We start from the raw sequence: 23,057 nt of genomic DNA, 5'->3' as shown, positions 1-23,057 counted from the left end.
TCAAAATGTAACACAAGATAATCATCAATAATTAGACGTATCAGCGGGTTTGGCTATTGGCTCAAACATTTACATTCCCTTCGGTGTGGCAGAAGAAGAATCACACGCCTTTATTTAATCACTGCTCGGTGGGGAGAAATGTGACGTTGAGACTTTGGCCCAAACATGTTGTTCTGCACAAAGGAAGCTGCGCGTTGAACCGGTGGAAGCAGAAAATCCACCGGTTCCTCTCCTCTGAGGGATGGGTCGACCCACCTGTCACACCTAGAAACTCCTGCCGCCGTCACCGGATTGGTTGTTACAGAGTCTGACCCCCCCCCCCCCGCTGCTCTTCAAGTTCATTGTTTTAAATAAAATCCAAAAAACACATTCATACAAATTGCTGTCTTTATTCTGCTTTGTATATTGATCTTTTTTTTTAAACATTCCTAGACATGTCCATGGTATTGGCTATACTGTGGTGCAAGACCAAGAAACAAATACACAACTTAGGTTCATGAAAATACACATTTCCGTAAATACGAGAAAGAAGGACACAAAGAAAAAAAAGGTAGAAAATCAAAGATACAAAAGAAAAAAGGTACATGCAGAGAAGACAGAGATTCTCTGTACGCGCAGTTTATCAAGAGATCCATCGGTGGACCGAACTACTGCAGAACCTTTCCTACTGGAGGAGGCCGGGCTCAGGTGAGGCCTTTAAGGTGAACAAAGGTGTGGATCAGTCTGGATGGAATTCATTTTCTTTTTTTTTACCAAGTGAGTTGAGGACATTTGCCTCGTAGAGTGGAGAAGGTTCTCTGTGGTGTCGTTTTTTTACATTAAACAGCAAACGCAAGGCAAAACAAAATCAAAAATGCACACCGCAAGATTTGTGCTTCTGCTTTTGTACTTTGTACTTTGTACTATATATTCTACGCACAAAACACACATTGATGTCATTTCTCAAGTACAAACCATTTATTTATTTTCCTGCCACTTCTTTTTTTTTCCCGAGGAACGACAATCATCGTCTAAGAATCGTAAAAACCAAGTGGGACTAAAATCCGTGAAAAAAAGGGACGTCCGGTTTAAATTGCTGACGGAAAAATAAGAAGAGAACTTCTCCACGGTATCAGAGGAGGGTCTGCTGATGATTCCACGTTTCGGCCCTGGGGTTTGGTGTCTGGTGAAGATCAATAACCCCAAAAACCCTTTTAAAGAATGCCGTGAAAACACTTAAATTCAGTTGCTTCACTCATTTAAACATGTTTGAATAATCACTGCCTTACTGAAACCAGTTCTCTCCGGTTACTCCACTATGTTTGAACCGAGAGACATGACTCCGCCCCCCCCAGCCACCCGTGCACATCTAAAGGCCATATAATGAATCTGTGTTTCTCTGTGGGGGGCTTAAAAAAATAACAGCGTCTCTCTGGTGTATTGAATTAAAAAAATCTATTTGACATTCTTCTGATCCTTCTCTGCTTACATCATCTGGAGGGGTAAAGTGCATCGTGTGCATGCTTTCATCTCGGGGGGGGGTGGGGGGCATCTCGTCTCTCGGTCCTAATGCACGTCATCGTATTCGCAGACAGATGAAAGCGATAGATGAATGAATGAATGAATGAGTGGATGAGTGGGGGGGCTCCTCCCACCTTCTAACACACACGGAGGCCCTGTGAGGGTCGTGGCTGTCTTTGGAAGCGCCTCTGTGAGTTACTACAGGTGAGCGTCACTAATCTCTCCTCTTGGTGTCTGCAGGAGTCTGTTGAGGAATAAAAAACAAGCGGAGAACCTGATTTGAGTCTTCGAGGAGAAGCAGTTGAGGAGAAGTTGTGTTTTGCGGCGATTTTGCCGCAAATACGAAACAACAACAACATTTCTTGCGATTTGAAACAGCACCTTTTTTGTTTGTTGTGTCGGTGTAGAAATACAGCGACGCAAATTGAACACGCGCGTGTGATTGCGTTGCCCCGGCAACCTCACAGAAGCACATGTTGCTACGACCGGAAACGAGACCCCCCCCCCCCCCCCGAAAGAACGCGCTCCCAAAGATTCGCCGACGCCGACGCGCCTCTGAGGGAACGAGACGAGAAGGAGAGACTCACAGAGTGTGCGTCTGAGCGGCAGAAGTCATCATGCAGTGTTGTGTTATCCACACACACACACACACACACACACGTCCCAGATGCTACACGTACTGCTGTCCGGGGATTCGTGCTTTTCGTTTTGTCTCCCCGGGGGGGACATTTGAGTCCTTTGAGAAACTGGAGGTCGTCGTGGTTACCGGCCGTCCTCTGTTGTTTTTTTTTGTTTTTTTTAAGTTCATCGTCACAGAGAAATGAGAATGACAGAGAGGGAAGAGAAGATGTGTAGAGGAGTCATTCTACATATGTGTGTGTGAAATAGAAACAAAAAGTCCGCCACTGCAGCTTTCCCCCCCCCCCCCCCCCTTCAGTTTGGCGATGCGTTCGAGGGCAGCGGGAGCTCCGATGTGTCACAGTGCGCGGCGCCGAGGGAGGGGCGAGTAGAGTCGCATCGAACAAATAAACACTGGCAGTAACGATGGCGTGAGTGAAGGTGCCCCCCCCCCCCCCCCGCCCCCCGCCCCCTCCAGGTCTCAGACGAAGGCCTCGTGCTTGGAGCCGTCGTTGATCTGGGCGTAGATCTTGGGGTCCTCGTCGCGCTCGTCCCGCAGGCGCTGCAGGTGGCGGCTGTGGCAGGTGAGGTAGAGCGGCAGGCAGAATCCCAGCATGCTCAGCACCAGCAGGCCCACGTTGACCTGAGAGGGGGTCGAGGGGGGGGTCAGACAGGTGCCGCGACTCGTTAAATTATGAAAATCAACACCGGGGCAGGCAGCTCACCCAGAGGGGGTCCCCCTCCAGGGGTCCCACCATGGCCATGAAGAGGGGCTGCTGCAGCAGAGCGAACAGGGCGCTGATCAGGGACTGCATCCCCGTCAGGCTGCCGAACTGAGAGGACGGGTACCTGCGAGGGACAAACCAGGTTACAGGAAACTGACGAGTCTGTCTTGGTTCCCAACCTCCCGGTGACCTCCCAGTGACCTCCCAGTGACCTCCCAGTGACCTCCCAGTGACCTCCCGGTGTCATTCACTCACACAGCAGCGTAGAGGCCTCCGACCGCCGAGTGGATGAAGCCTCTGACGATCGTGTGCAGGATGAAGGACAGAATCTGAACAACAGGAGAGTAGAGAAAAAAGGGGTAAAAAAAAGTGTCCTCATTTGCGTATCCCAAAAATATGCAAAATATAAAAGTAAAACTTTGACTCCAATATGTCGAAAAATGAGACGTGACTTATCAAGTTCAGATTTCTCTTCAGTAAATGTATAAAAATTAGCACACATTTAGGACACATAATACTTAATCTGCGTATTCAAACTTGATAAATAAATAAGACGCAATGCCCCTGCCGTCCAGCAGGCGTCCCCACAGCACTGAGCAGGACTGAGTGACACCCGGAGCTCCACTGCCATGTGAGTCGGTCCTGCCTGAACATTTCGTCCACTCCTCCATCCCGCCCTACCTGCAGCGGCAGGTTCTGCACGATGCAGCTGACCCCGAAGCCGACCAGCAGCAGGTTGGTGAAGACGAAGGCCCGGGTGGCGTTCTTGATCTTCTGGATGTGTTTGTCGGGAGGACGGGGCTGACCCGGCTCCCTGATCGGAGCAGAATACAAAATTAACTCGTGCCCTGTTTTTTTCCCTTCTGTGGGTGTGTGTGTGTGTGTGTGTGTCGCTCACCTCTTGGCGCCCTTGGCGCCGTCCTCCTGGCAGTCTTTGAGCTTCCAGTCCATGACGTAGCCGATCACGGGGGAGGTGATCAGGCACAGCAGCTGGAGCACGCCGAAGATGGAGGTGTAGACGCTCACTAGGAGACACGCGACAACAACGGTCATTCCTCGCGCATTTTCCAACGCCACGCGCTCCACGTGTCTCAAAAACAACGAGAGAAGGAACAAGCCAAACAGAAGGTGGACAGACAGCTCCAGGAGGATCTGAAGTGGGTTAAAAGCCTTGAGGTTTCTTACCCATGTGCATCTTCTCCACTACAACGGCAGCAAGAAGCCGGCGTAAGCGGGAAGAGACAAAAAGAGAGAGAAGAGGCGACAAGGAGGTTTAGCTGAGCGGGAAGAAGCAGCTGAGAGAGGATCTGTTAGAGAGCGCCAGCGTAGGACCACGTATCCGTGGTTAGACGTTAACCGCCGTGTCACCTGTGTTGAGGTCGCCGTCCGACAGCGACTCCAGGATGGTGTTCATGGCCCCCATGTAGAAGATGAGGCGCAGCTGGGTCACGCACATGGTGATGAGGCTCAGCAGGAAGATGGGGCTGAAGATGCTCTTCATGAAGGACTGAGCTGAGGAGGAAGTGACGAGAGGAGAGGGCGTTACGGGGTCAGGGCTGAGGTCCCTGAGGTCAAAGGGCCTGAACATTTTAAAGTATGTATGTAAGCATTTAACGAATAAGAGGAAGAGGAGTTGGTAAAATAAATAAGCTTTATCTTTATCCGTTTTCAGACTGCGGCTTTTAGGAAACTTCTGTCCGGTACCAAAGGAAAACACGTGGTTCACCAGCAGAAGAAGTCTTCTGTCTTCCACTTCCTGAACTCGTGTGATGGAAAGCTACACCGACGCGCTTCCTGCCCCGGAGAAAGTCGGCGGTCATTCAAACATCCCCGCAGGCCCTCGGTTGCCATGGCAACGAGAAGCTGCGGGACTCGGAGGAAGGTGGGCTTGTGGGTTTGTGGGGGGGGGGGGGGGGGGAGTTGATCATTAATGGAGGTTGTGAGTGTAAACAGAAATGCGGGGCGAACCAGTTGACCGTTGTCACTGGCAACGACAGGGGAAAATAATAATCTCCCCCTCTCCCCCCCCCCTCTTTTGGTGTTTGCTCAAAAATGAGCCGTCATAAACTAGAGAGGAATGAGAAGGTTTGTGTTTGCACTACGGGCCTCTTTAAAGCGCCGGACAGAACGAACATCTCCATCTGATGTGAAACCAACCGTGTGCGTCCTGACTTTACTCCACACACGCGCACACACACACACACACACACACGCACACACACGCACACACACACACACACACACGCACACACACACACGCATGCACGCACACGCACGCACGCACGCACACACTTAAACCAGATGACACTTAACCTTACGAACCACAACAATGCCTCCGACAGGGCGGCAACCAGAACACATCACACGGTCCATTTCCTACCAAAGAGGCCGAGAGGGGAGCGACCAGACCCCCCCAGCAGGGAGTCCCTGACCCTGGGGTCGGAGAGGCCAGGAGGGCCCTGAGGGGGGTGGGCTGTGAAAGGGTGACTTGGGACTTACTCTCCTCCTTGCCCTTGGACTTCTCCTCCAGGTCCACGGTGGAGAGGCACAGCTTGTTGGCCTCCTGCGAGGCCAGGTCCGCGGGCTGCTGCTGCTGCTTCATGGAGTGACCCACGCTGAGGCGGCGTCCCACCGTGGTCACCTGCCGGTAGAACTGCTTCCCCGTGATCTTGTGGTCGAAGCCCAGCCAGCTGAACTTGATCTTCACCCTGGAGGAGCGTGTGGAAGGAGAAGAGGAAGACGTGGAACAGTGGCTCAACGTTAACGGAGGTTAAAGCTTTTTGTGTTGGGGAAATAAACTTGGTTCAAATTGGCAAATATTCAGTTAAAATACTATTAAGAAACACTTTGTAGTCACCAGTCCCTCAAAATGTTCCACCTGAACATCGTTGAGCTCACGCTAACGTTAGCTTAACGCCATCATGAAGCTAATGCTACCTTAACGTTAGCTTAACGCCTTTACTTCAGCTGTTAGCAGCACAGTTCTGTTTGGTTAAAAAAAACAGAGCAAACGTATGAAACACAACTAAACAAAATCAGATCAAATACAAAAAAAGAGTTATTGATTTACGTCTTGCTCCTTTAATGATTCACACGTCTCGGACCTTACTTCAACGAAAAGCTAACAGCTACCATCTAAGCATTATCAATATTAAATAAGTATTTATTATTAATTTCCTCAGGCCAGTTGTAATTTAATAATGCATCATTAATGGACAAAATGTGTTTAATTTAAGCAAATGTTGAATCAAAATATAATTGTTTCCTTATGATGTGTGTTTTTATTAAAATAATAACCAAAATGACTGCTGGAAATAAAAGGGAAAACATTGTAAGTCTTTTTCTCTTTTTACATTTGACATTGTGGAGAAGAAGACTCGGAAAAAGGTCAATTGTAAGGAGGAGTTTTTCTCAGCTGAGAAAGAGAGTAAAAGGGTAAAAGGACCGAAGGAAACAAAGGATCCAGATGATTGAGAGCAAAGCCAGTTGATCATCAGGGTTTAGAGTCTTTAGGCCTCCACCAGTTGAGCTGCTTGCTGGAGATCACCGGAGGCTACAGAAACACATTTTTCTGCGTGTGTGTGTGTGTGTGTGGGTTTGTGCGTGTGAGTCTTCGTCTTACGTGTAGTCCATGTCCTCTGGACCTGGGAAGGGCTCCAGAGGCCAGTTGACGAAGCAGTTGAAGAAGACGAGGCAGGCGCAGGAGGCCCAGACCAGCAGGATGATGATGAAGGTGGCGCCCAGGTCGTAGATCACCTACCGAAAAAAGTTCCACAGGGTCAACTGACGAGGAGCAAAGGGACTGATTTTTTGGGGGGGGGGATGGAATCGTGTGATGCTGTTTTTTTTTTAATGCGTGTATCAACCGTTACCTTGATGCCGGGGAAGGTGACTGCGGAGGAGGCGTAGGACCCAATCATCAGAGCAATGAAGGTCGACCTGAGGTCTCCGAACATGTTGGGAAGCTGTGGAGGGAGAACAGGTTTACGTATGGTTAAATATACCTTTGCTCGATAACACAGTTTTGCCTTTATGACCTCACTTGGGCGCTTTATGGCTAAGAATAGACTTCAACATCCCCTGTTTCATAGTCTGTTTGTCTGTCTAAATGGACCACAATTTACTAAACGAGAAGAAGACTTCAAACTAGAGATTGAGACCATGTTAACAGTGTGGGAATAAATCAGGAGAAAGGTCGTCTATGGGAACAAGGTGGTGGTCGCTAGCATCGGAGGTTACCGCCTGTGTGGATTGCGTCCTGCAAGAGGACACCATGAACAGAACAACTGGTTCAAAATATTTTCCATAATCCACTAAAACCCACGAGATGACTCAATGTCAAAAGAAGTGGCGGCAGATTGCGCACACGCCCTTGTGCTTCACGGTGTTGACTCCTGGCTCGCGGCCTTAAAGTACACTGTGTACCGTCTGAGGAACGCCGCCCCTCAAACTGCTTGTGGAGCGTAGCGGAGACAGAAGAGCCCGAGAGTCTTGTGTAACGACGCTCAACTTGAGACCGGAGCACACGCTGTGCTCCATAAGACTGGAGTGGCTGAGAGATTCCTGGCCTGCCTCAGTGTGATGTTTCATGAAGCTTTTACAGTGCATCAGACAACAGGGGGATGAGATGGGTTCAAGTGGCGACACGGGTCGTAAATATCCTCTCCCATTGTCCTCATTCGGCCTCATTCGGCCTCATCTGGCCCGCCGTGTTCGCCATGGGGGAGGGGCGAAGGGGGGGGGGGGGACGACTCGGCAGCTTGTTAGGCAGCTGGCTGAACCCTCTCACCCCCCACGCGGACGTCACTCCTGGGATTAATTGGACCAAAGGTCATGCTGCGAAAAAAAGAATTTCTACGTCATGCGAAATAACAAGGGCCTCCACTCTTCTTTGCCCGGGGCAGCGCTGGACTGGAAGAGACCAGTTATGACACTCGACAGGGGGGCGGGGAGGGTACTGACTTCCCCATGGGGGGAGATGGCTGACCTTTGGGCCCGGTTCGGAGGAGAGGCCCCGATGTGGTCGCATCGAGGCCTTTGATGTGCAGAGTCAACAGGTTCACTTCCTCGTTCCCTAGACTGCTGCGGCTGTTCTCACGTGCGAGAGACGCTTCGATAGGCAAGAAAAGTACCGAAGAAGCGGCGTGCTGCGGACTATAGGGGTGCGTGATGTGTCACAAATAGTTCACCTGATTAAAGCTGGTGGTATAAGGACAGTCGATGTGTTTTTAAATGCTTAGATGGCAAGAGGCCTTTGAAATCTACGTTAAATATTTTGCAACCTTCAACTTGTATGTAGTTACATTAATGTAAATGTCGCTCTAGGATGTGTAATGCAACGCTAATTCCACTAGTTCAAACAAGCAATTTCCCAAATAGACATTCGGTGCATGACAACATTTCACAATACTTGGTAGAACTCAATTTAAAATATAATTAAAACAAAAATGTGTGGAACCAAAGGAATGGTACAAATAAAATAGTCGCTCCCGAAATTCTGTTGTGTTTCTCACACTAATTCTTCTCCCAGGTTGGTCAATCCACTCTGGGAACAGTTTCATTTGGAAACACCACTGTTGACAAAGTCTGCAAGCGCCGATTGAGTAAGAGAAACAACATCCTCAAAGCTGACGGAGCAGTGCCAGATAAAAAAAATGTAAAAAACCATCTGTGTGCCGCACGGCCAAACCAACAAGACACAGACATCCTGTCTGGTCCTTGTGACACTGCCTGAAACGTCACTCTGGGAGTATCTCTGGGTCACAAAGGTTGACCGACAGTCAGCTGTGGCACCCGCTTCCACAAAAAAAAACAAGCGGTTTGGTGCCAGAATTACCAAAGAAGAAGTGGAGTGACGGGGTGCAGCGCCGAAGGGGGACGTGCGCGACGGATCGCCGTGTTCTTGTGTGCGCAGTGGATGACGCGTCAGTCAAGGACGCGAGGACAAATAATCCCCTGTGGCATCATCACAGCCACTGTACACATGAGGAAGATAAGAGACGTGATATAGATAAGAGACGTGGTGCCCCCACCAGGAAACGCAAACGCATTAGACCCTGTGCGTGATCAATTGGTCCGACGAGACCTGCAGGCTCTCCGGGGGTCACGAACCCCAATGAAACAGTAGCTGAATTCAGTCAGTCTGTGGCCACACTGCACAGCGCTGCTTCGAGCTAATGCTATCAGCATGCTAACGCGGTCCGTCGGCTGTAGCTGATCAAGTCAAGACCAAGTCAAGACCAAGTCCAGACCAATCAATAGCAAGTCCAGACCAAGTCCAGACCAATCAATAGCAAGTCCAGACCAAGTCCAGACCAAATCAAGACCAAGTCAACGATTTTGAGTCCGTGCAAAGTTTATCGATTGTGCTAACCATCTTGAGTTAGCACTTCAGCGGGCTAACGTGACGTCCATCCTCTCGGTGACATACACACATAGGTCAGTTTGTTTGTCTATAGTGGAGCCTGTCATCAAAAACAGTAACACCCACCACATGTTGTGTTACTGCCACTTCCTGAATGGCTCTTTTGTTAGCTCTAATCGCAGTGTATTCATGCAGATACAAGGGGCAGGGCGCTCACCCATGGCCCCAATGTTTGGACAGCCACCGAAAAGTCCGCTTCAGCTTCAGAGCAGTCACCTGGAGGAAAGAAGCCAGCCAGGTGCAGGCGGACAGATCGAATAAGTGGATCTGTGTGTTTGAACAGTATCCAGGAAACTCAGGCAACCACTGTTTCCACTGACAATTTTGACATTTGTTCTCAACCTGCCGGCCAAACTTTACCTGGAATAAAGCAGGAGAAACGTGGATGAAGTGCATGATGATGTTTGTGTATGTAGATGATGTTTTCCTTTCTTTGGATAACCTTAACACATTAACACCCAAACAGATCCTGAGCAACCAGCCAGGAGAATGTCCGGCATCAGTGTAAGTGCTTTTAAATGTCTCCGTCTTTGCCATCACATGAAACCACTGAACTCGCTTCACAGGCTCTGATTCAGGCTCTGATTCAGGCTCTGATTCAGGCTCTTTTGTATTGTAACTCTCTCCTGGCAGGTCTCCCTGCTGCCGCCATTCCACCTCTGCAGCTCATCCAGAATGCAGCAGCCCGACTGGTCTTTAACCTTCCATAAATTCCCCGCACACTCCGCTCTGCATCAAGCTGCTTGTTCCTCCCTCACTGAGAGCAGACTAGATCACCACTCTTTTCTGTCCTGCTTCTAAATGGTGGAAGGAGCTCTCTGATGACATCAGGACCACAGAGAGCCTTCACATCTTCAGGCTAAAGACACACATGTTCAGACTAAACCTCCACTAAAACACTAACACACTGTAGACCTTAAATTGTACTTATAATGGCTCTTATCTATAACAAGTTGTAAAATCGGCTTATTTGATTAAATTATTTGGTTCTCGTTCTTCTGAGTTTGTTTCCTTATGGTTGAAATGCACTTATTGTGAGTCTCTTTGGATAAAAGCAGCTAAATGACATGTAATGTAATGAGATGCTTGTGTCTGATATTTGAGCAGAGCTTCAGGCCCGACTGGAATATGTTCTATTGCCTGTGTGTCTGTGTGCGTCCTGTTTTTACCCCTTATCTCTTCACTGGGCGCAGGTTTAGAATTTAATGCTTTGTCAAAGAACATAAAAAAAAACGTTTCCGGGATCATTTAAGAACCCTAAAAACTCTTAACTGAACTTTTAACTGAAGTCAGCGTTTCCCCTGAGGCGTCCATCCTGCACGTGTTGCGTAAGTCCCTCTGGATAAGAGTGCGTGCTGAGTGTTGAGAACGGAAGTGGAAATGACCGAGAGGCCACTGCAGAGCGAGAAAACCCGCTGAGACGAGTGGTAGGTGGAGAAAGAGGAAACTGGACAGAGGCCTTTGGGAGGAAAGAGCAGAAATGAAAGAAGGAAGAGGGCCTTTTTTTTGATTTTGCTGCAGCAAGTGGAATATTTAGCTGCCAGGAGCCTTGAGAAGCAGCTTGGACCGGTCCTGTGCCGGAGAGCACAGCGGGCTGTGAGATGGGCAAACACCAGCTGACGAGCACCGGGCTGCATACCTGCGTTCACCTGTCGTCTCCTTCCGCCTGCCTCCTTTTAAAGGCTCATATACAGAGAGAAAGGAAACCCCCCCAAAGCCTCGATCCAGACCTCTACACACATGCACATCTGTGTGAGGCCATTCATCAACGACAGCCGTTTGCCTGCTGCTCAAATCTTACACTACTTGAACTTTGGCATCCTTTTTCCCTTCCACAACACCCCTCCTCCCTCCTCCCTCCCTCCCCCCCCCCTTCGTTTTAACAAAAAACATAGTGTACTTTCTCCACCTCAGCCTGCAGCCTCCAGCCCGACAACAACAAGAACAAAGTCACCGCCTTCATGTTCTCATCCCTTCATCGAGCTGAATGTACATAAATAAAACACGCTTATATAAAACATGACTATGAGCCCCAAAAAGGTCTGGGGGGGGGGGGGGGGGGGGGGACATCTCTACACGATACAAATGAGCTCACAGCAGCTCTTCAGACCGGGTGACCGAAACCCAGGAAGCAGAGGAGGGTCCAACATGTGCCTGGAACGAGACGAGAACAAGAGGAGGGGCTTCATGTGCGCCTGAGAAGATATATATACTCTGTGTGTGTGTGTGTGTGTGTGTGTGTGTGTGGACGTTTAGCAAGGAAGTAACATGACGCTGTTTACAGAACGAGAGGTTATGAAGAGCAGGGAGGGAATCAAACACCTCCTCCTCCTCCTCCTCCTCCTCGCTGAGTGTGCATCGACGGGAGAAAAGGAGGCAAAGCAGAAGAGGGATAAGAAGGAGAAGGAGTCAAACTGTGCTCTAAGTGCTCATTAGAGGCAGCAGGAAAGGAAGCCCAGAGGAGGAAGAGGAGGGTGACGGGAGTCTTGGAGGGGGTTCAGTGACCCGTGATGCTCCACAACCGACGGAGAAATGGAGGTTTGCAGGTTTTCTTAAAATAGAAAACCTCTGAAACGAACCTTGACCCAGAGATTCAGGAGAAGGAGAGGAACTTTAAATCAGGAACCAGGAAGACAATCAGAATAATCAGGGCGTGTGTGTGAGTCCGGCCTGGCAGAGCAGCCGAAAGCAGAAGAATAAAAAGAGTGTGTGTGTGTGTGTGTGTGCAGTGCTTTATGGGTGTGAAGACACACACACTTCCTGTTTGTCTCCTGCGTCTCTCTCGTTGTGTGTTTTGTACACGCGTGTTCAACGATGCACCGGCAGAGGTTCTCATGCATTGTATCGCAGAAACATTATCGACGCCTCTATTGTGCAGAACACTCTAGAGAGAACACACACACACAGACACACACACGCACACAGATAGACACACACCATGATTCCATGTGTCACGGTGGCTGAAATAGTAATGAGGAGAGGTCTTTTTTCGGCTCGTAGGGAGAGCAGCAGAGAATAATAAATGACTAATGCAGTCTCCCTCTCTCCCTCCCTCTCTCCCTCCCTCTCTCCCTCTCTCTCCCTCTCTCTCTCCCTCTCTCCCTCTCCCTCTCTCTCCCTCTCTCTCCCCCCCTCTCTCTCTCGTGTGATGCAGCACTTTCTCTGAGCGATGACATCACGGCGTTCCTCGTCCATGCATCCGTCTCGTCCGTTCCGTCTGTCTTTGCCCCCCCTTTGTCTTTCCAACCGACCTTTTCTCTCGTCCTCTCTTCATCGGATGCTATCACTGCCCCCCCCCCCCCCTAAACTAACTGGGATCCTCATTAAATACTTTTAGTGGGTGTAAGTACAAACCGTGTTCACTTACACTCAGTATTTCCAGGACTTGTTAGTGATGCTGTGGCTAGTCTAGTTAGCTGCTAACGAGCTAGCTCGCATTGTGTCATATGTGCATTCTGTTTTAAGCTACACGTGGCTTTAGCCCCATAGAAATCCAATAGGAAGAAAGCTAGCTCGCTAACCAGGTTGATGGATGATATCATCCTCATTTAGTTCTCTCTGGCTCTCAAGAGGGTTTTTCCATTGTTCAACAGCACAAAGTAAATAAAAGACAAGCAAAACAAACAGGTGATGTGATCTCAGAGACGCTTTGACACTCACAGTCAGAGAGGTGAAGGTCATGCACATGCCTCCGAACCCGTTCAAGGCCAAAGCGAAGAAGATCAGGATGGACAGATCTGGAGAAGAAAGATCAGATCAGTGACCCGCTGCTCACGCTGCAGCCTGTGCTGATGACATCATACGTACTGTTGGGATCATTGGCGGCGTAGGCGATGAGGAGGCAGGAGAAGCCAAAGCAGGCACTAGGAAAGCAGACAGGAACTCATTAAAAACTAACACAGCAAAACCTTACGGTGATAAAAAATTAAAAGAGAAGGATTCGGGTTTTTCTCACCTGCCCAGAAGTCGCAGCTTGCGCGGGCCGTATTTGTCCATGACGATGCCCAACGGCAGGGTGATGGCGGACAGCAGGAAGGAGCCCACGGTGAAGGCCAGGTTCAGCATCTCGTCCTGGTCCTTGCAGATGGGCCACCCGTTTATCTCCAGGTTCTCCTCGGGGTCAGACGCCGCCGAGGTGGACGCGTCGGAGAGGTTGAGGCCCGAGCTGTTCTCTGGAACAGATGGTTTTATACAGATAATAAGTCCAGAATTGTACCTGGTAAACGTTAGCATGATGTCATTGTGAGCATGGTAGCAAGCGGACGTTAGCATTTAGCGTTGAGTTCATCCATTCACGTCGCTCATGACGTCCACTCGAATTGTCCTCTTAGCTAAAAGCTCGTCACGAGCGATGTGAACGAATGAGATGTTGCAAGGAGACCTGGGACGTTTCCACACAAATACGTCAATCTCCTATCTGACCATCAACCAACTGACAAACCGTGTGACTGTTGCATAGCAACAGGGGACAGTGGACTGAAATGCGATATACAACGTTTCATGGCTTCAACTATTTTGTGCTGAAAGGCAAATATTTAACGTCATAATGTCACTGTCAATAGTGTTATAAAAGCAATAAGGCACAGTGAGGGCCGATGTTTAATGTTACAGTGGAAGTGTGTTGTTGGGCCTCTTGTTATTAGACATTAGAATAAAGCCATTTATGCTTCATTAATAATCATCACCAATAATATGGCAGAATCCACGTGAGAGCAGTGTGAAAATGGCCATTCTGTAAATACATTAGTGTTGTTTTACCTTCAACTTTTGCACTCAATTAGGTGTTTTTAGATATTATCATATTGGCATCGTAGAGGTTCCCGTGTGATCATAAAGGGGTGTGACCTGCACAGTGTCCCCCCCCCTCCCTGAGAGAAAGCCAGGAGACTCATTAAAAGGTCACGCAAACCACCCGCAGGGAAACAACACAATGTGCCGCGTCGCCCAGTTATGGTCACAACTGAACCCCCGCAGTAACAGCTCCCCCCCCCCCCCCCCCCCCACCACCACCACCGAACCTTCTGGTAAACACAGTCAACTGAGTTCATGCAGAGCCTATTTCCGTCCCTGTGCTCCATCAGACCCGTTGCCTCCGGTATCAAGCGGCTCCCTCGGTATTTGACAGACCCGACGGAGCCGCAGCGACCTGTGGGCTCCTATTAAAGGTCAGTTAGTGACAACAAGCACCGGACTGACCAGCGAGAGCAGCTCCAGCCCACATTTAAGACACCAGCTGCTCTCTGACGGAACATTTGGGATTTTGAGTGAAATTGTGACTTCAGAAGCGCTTTTCATCACCTTGGTTTTTGCTTGTTGCTTGATGCTAACGTTCGCTATTAAAGGTCAAGAAAGGTCAGGCCAAAGTTGCTCCACTTCCTCTCATCAATCCATCCGACCCTGGTGGAGATATTTCAGATGGACGTCGCCCCCCCCCCCCCCCCCCGGGTGACAAACGTCAGCGGTGCATTGAGTCTCTGGGAGAAGAGGAGCAGCAGCATCCCGGACCCCCCCCCCCGGCCTCCAGCTGCTGACGAAGCAAACTACTGCAGTGAAAGCCCAAATCGATGAGGGGAGAGCCCGGCCACACACACACACACACACACACACACACACACACACACACACACATCCTGCCGTTATCCTTCATGTCAACGCCGTAAAATGCACCTTTCCTTCGGTTTTTAAAGGTTTTCCCTCCTCTTGTCGTCAGCTGGCTGAATGATCAGCGGCCGACGCACTGTGACGTTACACAGGATCCACACAGGAGGCAGAGAAGGGAGAACATGGTGTTTTATACAGAAACAAGTTTCATCCCTGGGGAGAAGAGGCTGTCAGAGTGAGACTAAAGGGAGGCGAGGGTCGATGAGGTGTAGCAATGCACACCTGTGTCTTTACTGCATTGTGACACACACACACACACACACACACACTTTGTGAACTAAATGGAATATTTAAAGCGGTTTAGAAGAGTGTTTCTTAGGCTACTTTTGTTTTTGACGTATCACAAATCCCTTTAAGGACACTCCTCCGGGGAGGAGGTCCGAACGCGCCTCATGATGAATGAAGGGACGCATGTAGGACGCTACACCTGATTGACCACAACCTTCAACTAAAAAACACACAAAAACACCCTTTCATCCAGACACAAAAAAAACCCAAAACGCTGATTCGGCAGAACTCAGCAGGTGAGCGTGGAAGAAGCTGAGTCACCGGGGGCGAGAGGCCCCTGACCCTAATCCAACGGGATAAAGCGGCTATAATCAAACACGGATGGATTATCAGCTTTGAACAATGCTGCGTCCACCATGGACGGGAGGAACCAGGGTGCATGTCTCATGGATGGCATCCCCAAAAGGCTTTTATATGAAAATGAGTGTGGAACGAATCCGCCGAATCGTCCTCCCCGGGTTTGATCTTTCCGAGCGGAGGCAATTTTTTATTGTCCTGAAGACGACGTCCGTCTCTGCTTTGATCCGCGAGAGTACGATGATGATGAAATATGCGCTTGATGTGCTTTTGGAGCTTTTTGTTCCTGCTGGCACATTGACGGATTCACTCCAAGAGGATCAATAACAATCTTTCTATGATGGAAAAACCCCAAAAAGGGCCTCCTGCAATTGTTTGTGTTGCCTTAAATGTCCCTAATTCCACCACACGCTCTGAGCCAAGACGTGAAACCCAGAGTGTCCCAATCAGCCTTTTGAAGACTCGTTAAAAAGCCCCGAGCGAGGCGGAGAGGCGCTACATGTAGCTTCTGTGCTAATAGCGCTAGTGTTAGCCGTAGCAGTGAAAGTAGCGGTAGTATCAGTGGAGCAAGTGACGAATGAAGAGTCCTTTATCTGAAGGCGTTCATCTGATTATTGTGTCATTACAATAATAAGTCCAACGCAACTTGTTGTTGTTGGGATGCATGACGGCAATTGACATTTTTACTGAGTTCATTCTTTTTAAAAAATTGGCAAAGAAAGGTTTGGTAAAAGTGGGCGTGTCACAAACACTCACAGCTAGCGTCCAATCATAGGAGACGTTTACCCTCGCCCAAATTCAAAAGTTCAACCAATGGAATCACGGCGGTTGGGATTGAGAGTGATGTCACTCTTTTTAATATGTATGAAATTGCTAAAAAATCTGCAGGTGCGATTAGAGAGAGGTGAGACCTTTGGACCTCCGTTAGCTGCTACTAGCAACCCGACGGCAGTCAGAGTTGCATTGTGGGTAATGTCGGTGGCCGGTTTGACATATCAGAGGTAAAGGTCGACTCACTCGGCCCCTCGCACATGTAGGAGTAGAAGCCCTCGGACTTGAGCATGATGAGCAGCGACCCCCAGCCCAGCAGCACGGCGGAGAAGAGCAGGTTCTCGATGACCGCCGTCACCGCCATCCACCAGCGGCGGGAGAAGGCCGTGGCCAGGGTGGGAGCCATGTTGGCTGGGGGGTGGGGGGGGGCGGCCCGTCACTGGTCCTCTGGAGCCTGGAATACGAGACGGGAGGGTCAGATGTTCAGAATGATGGAAAATATCTTCATAATTCACCGGTACCTTCACCCATTAGCGATATATGTATGAACAAATGGCCTATATGGGAAACAATGAACGTGTGAATAGACGTATGTTGTTGTTTTTTTGTTACCTGTTACATCACATCTTTATATTCTATTATAAATCACACTATTTCATCAATAAAAATGTATTCTTAAAATGTCCTCTTTGTTCCGTGACAAACACCTGGCTAATAAAGCGGATTCTTGTTCCAATCAGAAGCTTTTCCTAATAATGTGTTTTGGATGGCTTTCTGAGCCCGATTCACACACATGTCTTTGTTCTTGTCTGGTGGTGATGATGAGGAGGAGGAGGAGGATGGTTGTGGTCTAGAGGAAGACTCTCACAAGAAGAAAAACAGCTGAAGCCTTTAACTTGCATAAGTAACCCCTCCTTTGAGTCGCTTTTTCTAAATCCCGCCCCCGTGCGTATCTGATTGGCTCGAGGGATTGTCGGCTCTCCTCCTAATGGCTACCAGGGACATTGGTCGTGCAGCAGCTACACGTGAGGCTAATGTTGCTTTCATGTCCTGTGGGGTGAAATAATCTTGGGGCTTCATTGGCAAAGGATAGTGTATTAGCTGGACTTTAAAACAAAAACATCAATGACAATAATGCTGGAAATCATCATATTCATGAACTAAAAACAATCTAAATTATTAATAAATCACAGATTTGATAAAAAAAATATGTAGAGCCAACCTCATATTATTGTTTTAACAGTTTAGGTTACAATGTTACACACGGTTACACTTCTCCCCCTCCGCATGCAAACACACACGCAAACATGTCGCTCTTCAAGCGGTTATCTGTCGAGTGCAAACAACAACAAAAAAGAGCCGAATTGGTCCAGAACAAAGTGTACTAGATGGAAAGACCGACAGCCATTGAACGCATCGCGAGCCCCCAACCGGTTCGAACCAGCGCGGCGCGAGATCCGATCTGAGGGCTCGCGCTGCTCTCTCCCGTGACGCGCTGCGGTCCGCAGTGAAGAGATAAAAGGCCCCGGATACAGCAATGAAATATGAATAACAAAATATTAAAATGAAGAAGACACATGTGTATCATGAGTAAAATGGCGTCGTACTGTATAGAATATAGAAGTATAACCTATGTAAAATAAGTGAGGAAATGGCATCGCGTCACATAGACACTCTGCACGTGACCTGGTTCATACAAATGATTTGCAGGTGTTTTACTTCGTAACGTTATTTCCGTATGTTATTATTCCGTATGTTAAGGTAATAACTGAATAAATCAGTGACGCGATGGAGTTTGTGTCTGGAGACGAAGTTGATGTCGCTCGTGGATCCTAATCACCGACGACCATCGAACATAAAGACGTGACAACGAGCACCGGACTTCACCGGGACCGTTTATATGAGTCCACGGACGAGATTTCACGGTGAACGAGGAGAGGCGACGGAACTGGTCTCAACTGGACTGAAACCATCCGCACAACAACCCCCGCCACCCGCATCTGCATCCCAGGATAGAAGAGGTGAAGCTAGCGAGCACACAACGTCACGCTTCCGGTTACTCTTTCAGAATAAAAGCATAAGAAGCGTCAACGCTACTTCGTTGAAAAATAACGATGTGTCTGGATGTAGATATGTGAAAGAAATATGAAATTAAACTCACTGTAAATCATTGTTTAAACTAAAAACGGCAATACACTATTCAACTACATACGTTGTGTTAATTAAGCTAATAAAGGAAGTGTGTAGTGTAAGAAAGTAACTGCGGGTTTTCGGACTGTTTTTCTATGCTTTTATTTCAAAGACATCTGCACCATTTCGGAAGTACTTGCGTCGCTTCTCGGCGGCTTGACGCAGGAGGCGCTCAGCTGTTCAGCATCAACAACAGAATTGGGGAATTACCACCGTTGATGGTTTGAGACAAAGACAGTTCACGTAGAACCCAAAACAGGGCAACAAGAAAACACCGTGCAGAAGCACGACCCCCCACCCCCCGCCAACCCCCCCATTTGCTGCGACGTCAGAGCTGCTGTGATTCTACAATATTAAATCCTAACTTTCAGGCAGCTTTTTCCTGAACGCGCTCCAGCAGAAATAAACGATACGAAGAAACGGAAACAATCTAATGGGACAATCTGAGCGTTTTATTCATTTACAGCAAATGTGCAAAATCTTAAAAAGACCAAAAGGGGAAATGAGTCATTCTACAAACATCAGCGGTGGGAAGTTGATCGGCGATGGACGCTGTTGCGGCTCCGGTTTCCTCTGCAGCCGATAAACACTGAAACAACACAGAAGGAGAAGGAGGAGGAGAAGGAGGAGGAGAAGGAGGAGGAGAAGGAGGAGGTCTGTGCACCGGCTGCAGGGATGTGACACGCTGCTTCCCGCGGAATGAACGCACACACGCGTCCGCGCGTCTCCTCCACACAAGCATCCTCACAGCGGACCTACCTGAGTCTGGATCCAGGGAGGGAGGGAGGGGGGGGGGGACAATAGAGCCGCCTGGTCCTCTGTCAAATGTCCCAAAAATGTCCCTCGATGACAAAAATGAAAACAAAGAAACACAGAATACAGTCTTTTTGTTGTTGTTGTCTTTGACTCACACTTTCTCACCCTTCTCTCCCTCTTTCCTCCCTCCTTGCGGGACGTTTATAGCGGCGGAGAGGCGCACACAAACAGCCCCGCCCGCTGATTGGTCCGCGGCTGAGCTAGAGACCCGCCGCAGCCAATCACAGCGCGGCGATGTTACGTGATGCTTATACGAATATAGATAATATATATTTATATATTAGGAAGGGGCCACATCACATTTGACATTTATTATGGGATGCACGTTGCAAACAAAAACAATGAGGCTAATATGAAAAATATATATTATACAATATATTAAATGATGTAATGAAATACCTGCCAATAAAAACACAAGGCTAAAAATAAATGTATGATAGCAATTCCCATTATGAACACAAATACATTAACTTTTGTGAAGTTTATTTTGTGATTTTTATGTCCCGTAATCCCATAATAAAGTGGTAAAGAAATGTGATTATAGGGGGGGGTCAACCGTTTCCATCCCACTTTCTAGGAACTCCAAGGGTGGAGTTCCTAGAAAGTCAGGAAAGAAAAAGGAATAAACTAAAGAAAATGTTCTTAAACGAAGGCGACACCTGGTGGCAGCTTGTGTTACTAAAAGTTCTAATAGTGACTACAGTGAATTAGGAGAAGGCCCCTCCATCATCAATAGTATGAGTACTTTACACTAGTGGATATCTACACTAAAGCTTTCAAAGCTGTGTTCAGAGAACAAGTCCAACACATCGGAGGAGGAGGAGGAAGAGGAGGAGGAGGGAGGAGGAAGAGGAAGAGCAGGTTGGACTTTTATTCTTCTCCGTACTTTCAACACGTGACGTGGTTTCATGTAAACATCCATCTGCAGGCGATCAGGAACCAAAAGAATCATCAGACACGAGGAAACAAACCAGGACGTCTTCAGCTTCTCTTTTTTTAATGTTTTATTTCTGAAATCTTTAGTGTTTGGTGACTCTAAAGCAGCGAGTCTGAGAACAGGGACAAAGCTCCTTCACGCACGGAGAGAGCGAGGCGGGAACCCCAGGGGCTGCTGGGTAATCTGGCACGTGGCTCCTCCCCCTCCCTCTCTCTCTCTCTCTCTCTCCGCCACACAAGGCACGAGCATCAAACAGGAACAACAGAGAATTAAAAACTAAACACTAAACATCTCGCAGCTCTTCTCAGAGTTATTTGATCTTTCTTCGAGGTTCTCCAACATGAGAAGAGTTAAGAAAATACAATCTGGAAGCGTCTCCGAATGTTTGGATTGTCACGTCACTAAAAAGGAAGAAGCGTGTAGGAGACCGTTAGCTTAGCATAGCATGGGGGGGGGCCGGGGGGGGGGGGGTAAATCATCCTTTACACTGAACTCTCTGTGAATAAATTAGTCAAAGAGAAAAAAGGCACGAGTCAAACAAACCGCTGCTTCTTCACGTACTTCTACACCTGCCCCCCCCCCACAGTACTACATCTGTTCCTACACTTCCTCTTCACGTCCTGACAGCAGGCCTACATACCGGGCCTTTCTTTCCCCCCCCCCCCCGGGGAGAAATGTGTTTTTAGTCCTACAAGTCGAGCAGAAAACAGAAATAAAAGAGGCAACAAATAACTTTGATTTCCATCAAAGTTTTGTTGGTTTTGTTGGTCGTTTCCCCGAAATAAAACACACAAAAACACACACGGTGCAAGAAAAGTGCACCAAAAATATTTGTTATTCTTTGGCCTCATATATAAAATCAGACTATTCAAACAGTATTAACCCCCCCACAAAGTAATATAGAGTCATAAATATCTCAATTAGTTTAGCTGGATTCTTTTTTTCTTCTTTTTTTAATACACACACACACACACACACATATATATATATATATATATATTTATATGTATATATGTGTGTGTTTATATGTGTATTTTGGAAGCGCGCATCTAGGTGAGGCGTCTGATTGGCTTAGGCAGAGCGGGGCCTGCGGTCGTGATTGGAGGATGGAGGTCAGGGGTCAATCATCTGGAGTTCAACCGGGGAGCCGTCTGGAAGGAAAGCATCGGGTCAGACACCACAACAACAACAACAACAACAACAACACACTGACGCCCGGGTCCATTGCTGCCTGATTAGAATGAAATAAAGACACACAAAAGATTACTAATAATAATTATCTTTGAACTCAAATGATGAGCCAGTCCGTTGTCGTGGGGCTGCTGCTGTCGCCCGGCAACCGTCGATCAAACCTGAACAAACAATCGATCCAGCGTCCATTTCGACGCGTTGGAGCGGCGCTCTCGACTCACCACGGACAAGTGTCCGTTCTTGGCTTTGGCGACGAGCAGCTCGGACCCCGGCGTGAAGTCAATGGTCCCCTCTTTGCCGTGACCCGACGTGAAGGTGATGCTGGAGGAGGAGCAGAAGGTCACACTCACACACCAGAATGAACCATGAGGAACTTTTATTTAGTGCTGGTCTGGCGCCCCCCCGAGGACTAAGGCGGTAGTGTCTCCTCACACCAGGGTCCCTTCAGAAAACCTCTCATTCTACTGCAGCAGGGTCACAACCCCCCCCCCCCCCCTCCCTGCCCCATTCCTGCTCCCAATCCTCCTCGGCTCCTCACCTGCCCTGGTTGATGTTGATGTTGTTTATTTTGTCAGAACAGATGGCGATCTTGGTCAAGGTCTCGATCACGTGGTCGCTCTGCAGAACCACGTCTCCCTGTGAAGGAACCATCACACACACACACACACGCACACGTTGAAACAGTCGAACAGGTGCAGGTGGGACCTGGTGGAGGGGAGGCGGCGCCCCCTACCTTCTGCTTGTTGTCGTCACCGGGCACGTGCAGAACGAACATGCCGTCGCTGAGCGAGCTGACGGAGACGCCTGCAGAGTGAAGTGAAAGAAATCCTAAGAATCCTACGTGCTACAGATGTGGGATGAAAAGTGATTCTTATTGAATGATCACATGAGCTTCAATGAGGTCAATTTCACATGCGATGTGTTCAGGGACCGTCGGAAAGATGAAGATCGGACGATAAAGTCAACTCAACTCAAAGAGCAAATCTTTGGGTTTTGGGTCCACACTTCGAATCATAAATGTATTTAACCCCACCAAGGCAATAACCCCCCCCCGCCCCCCCCCCCGAGTCTGTTGACCTCTGACCTCTGAGGGCGGCGTACTCGATGCGCTGCTTGAGTTTGGCCTCCTCCACGATGACGGCGCTGCTGGCGGTGAGCAGCAGCTGGCGGGGCCGAGCCTTGTAGCCCTTCCTGTCGTACTTGGTGACGGACACGGCGTACTGGGGGTCGGAGGGTCGCCGGTTAGACGCTCACGTTCTTGCCCCCCCCCACCCCCCCGCTTTGCTCCTGTGACTCTGCTCCACCTACCTTCATCTTCTCGCTGCCCAGAGCCTGCACCACCTTGGGGTTAATGTCCTCGCCGTCTGAACAGAGGGGACACGGATGCTAACAGAGGCTAACGGCGCTAACACACGGCACAGAGCGTTGGGGGGGGGGGGGGGGGGGGGAGCGTCTTACTGAGCCGCGTGTTGACGAAGAGCTTGGACACGCTCTGCGGGTAGTTGTCCTTCTTGTCCTTGAAGAGCTCGCTGGCGACCATCTTCTGCTCCATCTGTTCGGGCGGAGCGGACAGCGGCGCGGTGAGAGGAGCGCCGCGTTGAGGCAGGAAATCATTCTAAAAATAACCCACCTGGTGTTT

The 23,057-nt window shown here is 48.9% G+C and overlaps 2 protein-coding genes across 4 annotated transcripts in view; both read right to left on the bottom strand.

Moving 5' to 3' along the window:
* Positions 1 to 373: 373 nt before the first annotated feature.
* Positions 374 to 19,436, bottom strand: LOC119209746 (large neutral amino acids transporter small subunit 4-like). Of its 2 annotated transcripts, XM_037459280.2 has the most exons (15): positions 19,234 to 19,436; positions 16,531 to 16,738; positions 13,223 to 13,439; positions 13,075 to 13,130; positions 12,928 to 13,004; positions 6,716 to 6,808; positions 6,466 to 6,599; positions 5,343 to 5,551; positions 4,212 to 4,355; positions 4,029 to 4,046; positions 3,742 to 3,868; positions 3,525 to 3,657; positions 3,099 to 3,172; positions 2,844 to 2,967; positions 374 to 2,761 (listed from the first exon to the last, which is right to left on the bottom strand). In XM_037459280.2, the coding sequence occupies exons 2-15, from the start codon at positions 16,688 to 16,690 to the stop codon at positions 2,600 to 2,602; spliced, it is 1,728 nt and encodes a 575-aa protein (XP_037315177.2). In that variant the 5' UTR covers positions 16,691 to 16,738; positions 19,234 to 19,436; the 3' UTR covers positions 374 to 2,599. The 2 variants fall into 2 exon arrangements, with proteins under 2 accessions (XP_037315177.2, XP_037315185.2); XM_037459288.2 differs by lacking the exon at positions 4,029 to 4,046 and having other exon boundaries at positions 19,234 to 19,435.
* Positions 19,437 to 20,279: 843 nt separating this feature from the next.
* The window catches only part of LOC119213285 (unconventional myosin-Ic-like), a 27,700-nt gene continuing 24,922 nt past the window's right edge, over positions 20,280 to 23,057 (bottom strand). For both annotated transcript variants that reach the window (XM_062561007.1, XM_062561008.1), the window contains exons 25-32: positions 23,049 to 23,057; positions 22,877 to 22,970; positions 22,727 to 22,782; positions 22,503 to 22,638; positions 22,152 to 22,222; positions 21,957 to 22,054; positions 21,640 to 21,739; positions 20,280 to 21,378 (exon numbers count right to left, since the gene is read on the bottom strand). The exon at positions 23,049 to 23,057 is cut by the window's right edge and continues 75 nt beyond it. In XM_062561007.1, the coding sequence (XP_062416991.1) occupies positions 21,352 to 21,378; positions 21,640 to 21,739; positions 21,957 to 22,054; positions 22,152 to 22,222; positions 22,503 to 22,638; positions 22,727 to 22,782; positions 22,877 to 22,970; positions 23,049 to 23,057 (591 nt within the window). In that variant the 3' untranslated portion in view covers positions 20,280 to 21,351. The remainder of the gene's footprint in view (positions 21,379 to 21,639; positions 21,740 to 21,956; positions 22,055 to 22,151; positions 22,223 to 22,502; positions 22,639 to 22,726; positions 22,783 to 22,876; positions 22,971 to 23,048) is intronic.

This window comes from Pungitius pungitius, chromosome 3, assembly GCF_949316345.1.
Source record: "Pungitius pungitius chromosome 3, fPunPun2.1, whole genome shotgun sequence".
Classification (NCBI taxonomy): domain Eukaryota; kingdom Metazoa; phylum Chordata; class Actinopteri; order Perciformes; family Gasterosteidae; genus Pungitius; species Pungitius pungitius.
This window is presented reverse-complemented; position numbering and strand designations above follow the sequence as displayed.